The 5,553-nt window shown below is 28.4% G+C and overlaps 1 protein-coding gene across 1 annotated transcript; it reads right to left on the reverse strand.

Annotated features, from left to right (window-relative positions):
* Positions 1-2,546: 2,546 nt before the first annotated feature.
* On the reverse strand, positions 2,547-3,711 carry LOC106326829 (MLP-like protein 31). Its single transcript, XM_013764763.1, has 2 exons — positions 3,453-3,711; positions 2,547-3,078 (listed from the first exon to the last, which is right to left on the reverse strand). The coding sequence occupies exons 1-2, from the start codon at positions 3,649-3,651 to the stop codon at positions 2,801-2,803; spliced, it is 477 nt and encodes a 158-aa protein (XP_013620217.1). The 5' UTR covers positions 3,652-3,711; the 3' UTR covers positions 2,547-2,800.
* Between the last annotated feature and the right edge of the window lie 1,842 nt (positions 3,712-5,553).

Below are 5,553 nucleotides of genomic sequence, written 5' to 3' on the forward strand. Positions count from 1 at the left end.
TATTCTATTATACTTTACAATATTTAATAGTTTATATATATATATATATATATATATATATATATATTTAATGGTTTCTTTGTTGTACTCATATACAAGACTCTCATGTGGAGAATTGATTCACCAAGAATCTCCACTCAAAATTTGGCCTTATCATTGGATAATTATATTTCTCAATTGTGATGGAGCTTGCTTGCTTCTTATATTACTAGCTACAACAGAAGAGGTCTCACCATTATTAGCTTATATAAGTTTAGCATTGGCATTATCCAGAATGATGCTCCTACAAAGTTTGGGCCTCGTATAAAGTTCAGGCGTATGTTGGAATCTAATCTATTAATTTAACGTACTAATTTTATCTAATGTTGAAAGTTGTCATTTAAATTTTGAACCTTTTAAAAGTCGTTACTACGCTGCTTAAATTTTGGACCTATCACTACTTAAATAATACAACTGGTCTACTTAACTAAACCAACATTGCCTAATAAAATAAACCGATATCATCTCCCGAAACTAGACTAAAACTAAACCTTCAGTTATTAGAAGAACAATACACAACTCTTCTTATAACATGTCTTAACCACTGACTTTAATGGGACATCAAATTAATATAGATGACGTCTTTGCTTCTCTTCGAATCACTAAGTGCAACATAACAAAATATAATTAATTCATATTTTGTCCATCTTTCATCATACTAAATTATCATATATTATAAAAATATAAATTATACATATATATGACGTTACATAGAATACATATTTGACAATCATATACCACAATAATTTTATAATAAGTTTCATAATGGCAGTTTTATATATTTAGTCATTTATAACATAGACCAAAACATTTATATGATTGTCCAATACCATTATATTTTTTCATGATAATATAATGATATAATTTTAATAATTTAACATTATATAATAAATTATAATTTAAAAAAAATTTTGAATGAAGATACTATATTTATTGTTACACAGAATATTATCTATACCACAATTTTGGTAAATGGAATATACCTATATTAAAATTAAAATACTAACTAAATCTGTTTATATCTTCTTTAATAATTCATTTAAAATCTATACTATTAAAAGAAAATTATTTTAAAATTTATTATAAAAAGTTGTTAGACCTATCTAAAAATAAATGAATCTATCGTATTAATTTAGAGTCATTTTTGAAATTTATTGTGACATTTTTTGGACCTATTGAACATGTTGTAACTTAACTAAACAAAAATACCAAATAACTAATGACAAATCAAACCCAAATTCATAACTCATTGACAGTTCATATATATCTTGAACCGAAAACCAAAACTACAACCGAACTGGTAGCGAACCGAAAACCGAACACCCATACCTAAATATATTAGTGAACAAACAAATATTTTTATAAACTTATCAGCAAAATATAATGAAATTGATGTTCAAAAAAAAGTAAATAAATATGTTTCGTACAATGGATCGGCTAGACTCCATCATGCATTTTTAACGTCGAGCGTTTTCCTAACACTCATTTTTCGACATTTTTTTGGAAAGAAGAAAAAGTAGACCCGCAAAATGACGGAACAAATCAGTTGCGATCTAGAGGGAAACAAGCACGTATGGTTTTTCCTCTCACTTATAAACAGATCATCATGTCTCCTCAAAATATATCAAAACTAGGTTTCAATTTCTTTACACCGCCTTATCGGTATTAGGGCCGGGTGGTCCTTGATCTGGATGAACTAAGGGTGCAATGAAACCTATTCCACACATTAAACCACTAGCCCAATACACCGTTGGTTATGTTTCAATTACTTTTTGTATATCTTTCAAATTATTTTAAAACAGATCTTAGTGTTAAATACTTATGAATTAGAATTTTAGATTCTAGGGGTGGAGTTTAGGGATTGAAATTTTGGCTCCTTGAAATTTAAGGTTTATGATTTAGATTTCCGGGTATAGGATGAAAAATTAGGGGGTAACAAAATTTATTTTATTTTTAAATAGTTTTTTTTTAATGTTTTGAAAATATTTATTTATATTAAATTTGTTATATGTTAAAGATAGTTTAGCTATTTTTACATTTGAGTGAAAGATATTTTGTTATATTTTTCTATCCTACGCTATGTTGTGATCAAAACTATTTTGTGGTATTTGAGAAAATTGACTTTTTATATAATATTTGGATAACACATATGTTGATTTAAAGAATAATCTTTTATTATAAAAGGAATTAAATCCATAACACAAAGTAACCAAACCCTTTATATTATAACCAGGTCACCACTTATGTGGTTAAAAGTTATTTTACATAGATTTCATCATATATGGTTCATTTGTATTCCTCTCGATGGAATTTCTTGTTATCTCGTTGCACAAGGGTTTTAGCAAGGTTTAATTATCCCGCCCCCTGACCTCTCCCCCCACCCAAACTCAAAGGTTTTAGGAAAGAAAAACAATTAAGTTGAAGAAAGGTGGAAATAATAAGATAAAATATTAATATATTAAAAAAAAAAAAAAAAAAAAAATTTCTATATTATAACCAAAGTGGAGGGTAGGGTAATAGCATACATAAACTTTAAGTAGCCTTGTAGCTACACTCCTACTACACATCGTTTCATATTAAGAACTTCAAACATAACTGACGACTGTTGTAATATGCATACGTACACGCATGTCACACCAACATATATCTCTTATTCTCTTAGACAAACTCAGGCACCGCTCATTATTTATTTCAAATACGTAATGAAGCAAACATCCTTAAGACGAGAGCAAACACACACACACATACGAGGAGGGGTCCTCTATTCTTCGGTCAAGAGATGTTCGTCGATCCCTTGAGACATTTCAGTAAGGAGCTGGACAAGAGTCTCAGGGTGAGCCACCTCCTCACTAATTTTCTCATACTCAATAAGCCAGTGCACAATACTTCCGGACCCGTCATGCTTAGGGGTCGCCTGGATCGTCAACACAAAGTTCTTGTACTCTTTCACGAGATCACCTTCTATAACCCTCATCTTGAACAGGTTCTTCTCCCGATCCACAGCTTCTATTATGTCCTTCGCCACCTTTGGCTCTCCATCTGTACCAATTAGTTCAAAATTTGATTTATATACACAGATTTATTTTTCAGAATCAACATGAATGTAGTTTAAAAACATATCATAAGCATGTATATTATATGCAAATGATGGTATTACAGTGGTCATCCCCTGGTGGATATTAAGATTAATTTCTGCTCTGAAAATTAGTTTTATTTTTCTTTCTTTTTGAAAATTAGTTTTCTTGTTTGAAATTCTCTCATTATTGAAAAATGTAATCAGTGGTAGTATAGTTTGGTGACCGTCTAATATCACTTTAGTGATCGTTGCATATCTCATTAAAAATGAGTCTTAATTAGTTTCAGTTTTGAAGCAATAAAATGTTTTTATCAAATAGTGCATAAATTTAACTTGCCATGAACGTAGTTCCAGACGATGATAGAGCCAACTTTTCCCCATTCGCCGTCGTGCAGATCACATCCCTTAATGTGGCCTGGAGTTGCTTTCGGGATATGGTGTGGTCTCTCTGCGAACATGTGATGGAACTTCTCAGCGGAAGCTTTGATCTCCACTTCTATCTCAAGCTTCCCCAGCAAACTAGACGGCTCTGCCATGGTTTTTTCTTATCTTGGGAAAATAGATGGTTAGGATTTTAGGAGAGTGAGTTATCTTGTGAGTTTTAGCTTGTCTACTTATAGAGGAATAAACAGTGTTCATGAATGTATAGCGCCTAGCCGTATAGGCGGATGCCTAAACGGGGTATATACGGATATATATTTTTACACAAAATATAAGTATAAGATTAATATATATATATATATATATTACTTTTGAAAAAACTGAACATAAATATATTTTAAACCCACTTTTATGTATAAGTATATAGTTTAACATATATAAATAGCTTTAAATTATAAAAACTAAAACCATTTTAAATATATAAAGATGATAAATTTAAAATGATTTTCGACAAATTATACTAATATCTGCAGTCATATAAATACATAAAATAAGTAAAGGCAATATAAATAATAACATTAATAAAATATAATAATAATATTAATAGTTTACTTTTTTGAATATTAATGCTTAAAATCCGTCTAGGTGTCCGCGTAGACCGCATAATATCCGCCTAAACACTATTATTCGTCCGAATTATATAAATCTACATAAAACACTATATAACATAAAAACAGTATGGAGTTGGCTAACGTATAGCGCCTAAACGCGGGCGTCTAGACCGTATTTTAGAACACTGGGAATAAGTGAGCACGTGTTAGAAGAGTGGAGATCTTTTGTTCGTTTGAAAAATATCATGCATAGTTTTGTGGCCCAACGAATATGTGGTCACGGAAAAATCTTATCATAAGAGTTTGTGTAGATCAAATCCCCAATTATATGATCATCCAATATTACAACATGTTTTCGTAGTCACAGTCACTTGTTAACACTAGAATAATTTTTAGAATCCTTATAAAAATAAGTGTGTCTATATAAATATATATTATAATTTTTATTAAACTAACTATCAAATTGATTAGAAGTGTACAAAAGAATATTATTTCTTTCTTTAAATAAAAACTATGGAATTACCTAATATGATTAACATATATATGACAATTAATGACTATGAATAATACATATTTGAAAACAATTTTGTATCTTTTTTTGTTTAATTTTATATTAATAAAAGAAATTAAACAATCACATTAAACATATAATAAAAAATTACATTTTTTTCTTATATGTTAAATTTTGAATTTTTAAAACAACTATAAATTACTAAAAATGGTAAAACTCCCACATTGGAAAATTTTGTGATCAATGATTTAACTTTTTTTGTTTAAGCAAAATACAAATGATCATAAATCGTATGAATATGAATTCTCATTAATAGATATTCATATTATATATATATATATATAAATATTAATATAATTTAAATTAAATTATACACTATATTAAAAATAAAAAATGTTAATTTCAAAATTTGCGGTGAAAAATTATTGAGATATTAATATTTTAATTTTGAAATTTGCATTGAAAAATTTCACATTAAAAGTTTTGTGATGAACAGTTTAAATTTTTGATACAACAAATATTTAAATGTTAATAAAATCATATGAGTAAAAAGTGTCAACAATAAATATTTACATTAAAATATACTACATATATCTATGTCAATATCACTAAAATTTAATTATAGAGAAATTATGCCACATATACCTAGAAAAACTCATATTTTGGTAAGTATCCTAAACACTATTGACATTTCTAAATCCCAACATTATCCCTACCAAAACTATCTTATCTCTCTCTCTCTTACTACCCTTCCCCGAACTATCTCTAACTATGTCTTTTTCTCATGTCTCTTTTTCTCTTCCCCAATATTTCATTTTCTATTGCATATCTTCTTTGATCTCTTACACAATTTTCTATTTATTTATATATTTATTAGAACCCTAAACTCCACATTCCAAAAACCTTGCCCTACTGCTACACTCTAAACCCTAAGT

This window comes from Brassica oleracea, chromosome C2 (assembly GCF_000695525.1).
Source record: "Brassica oleracea var. oleracea cultivar TO1000 chromosome C2, BOL, whole genome shotgun sequence".
Taxonomy (NCBI): Eukaryota; Viridiplantae; Streptophyta; class Magnoliopsida; order Brassicales; family Brassicaceae; genus Brassica; species Brassica oleracea.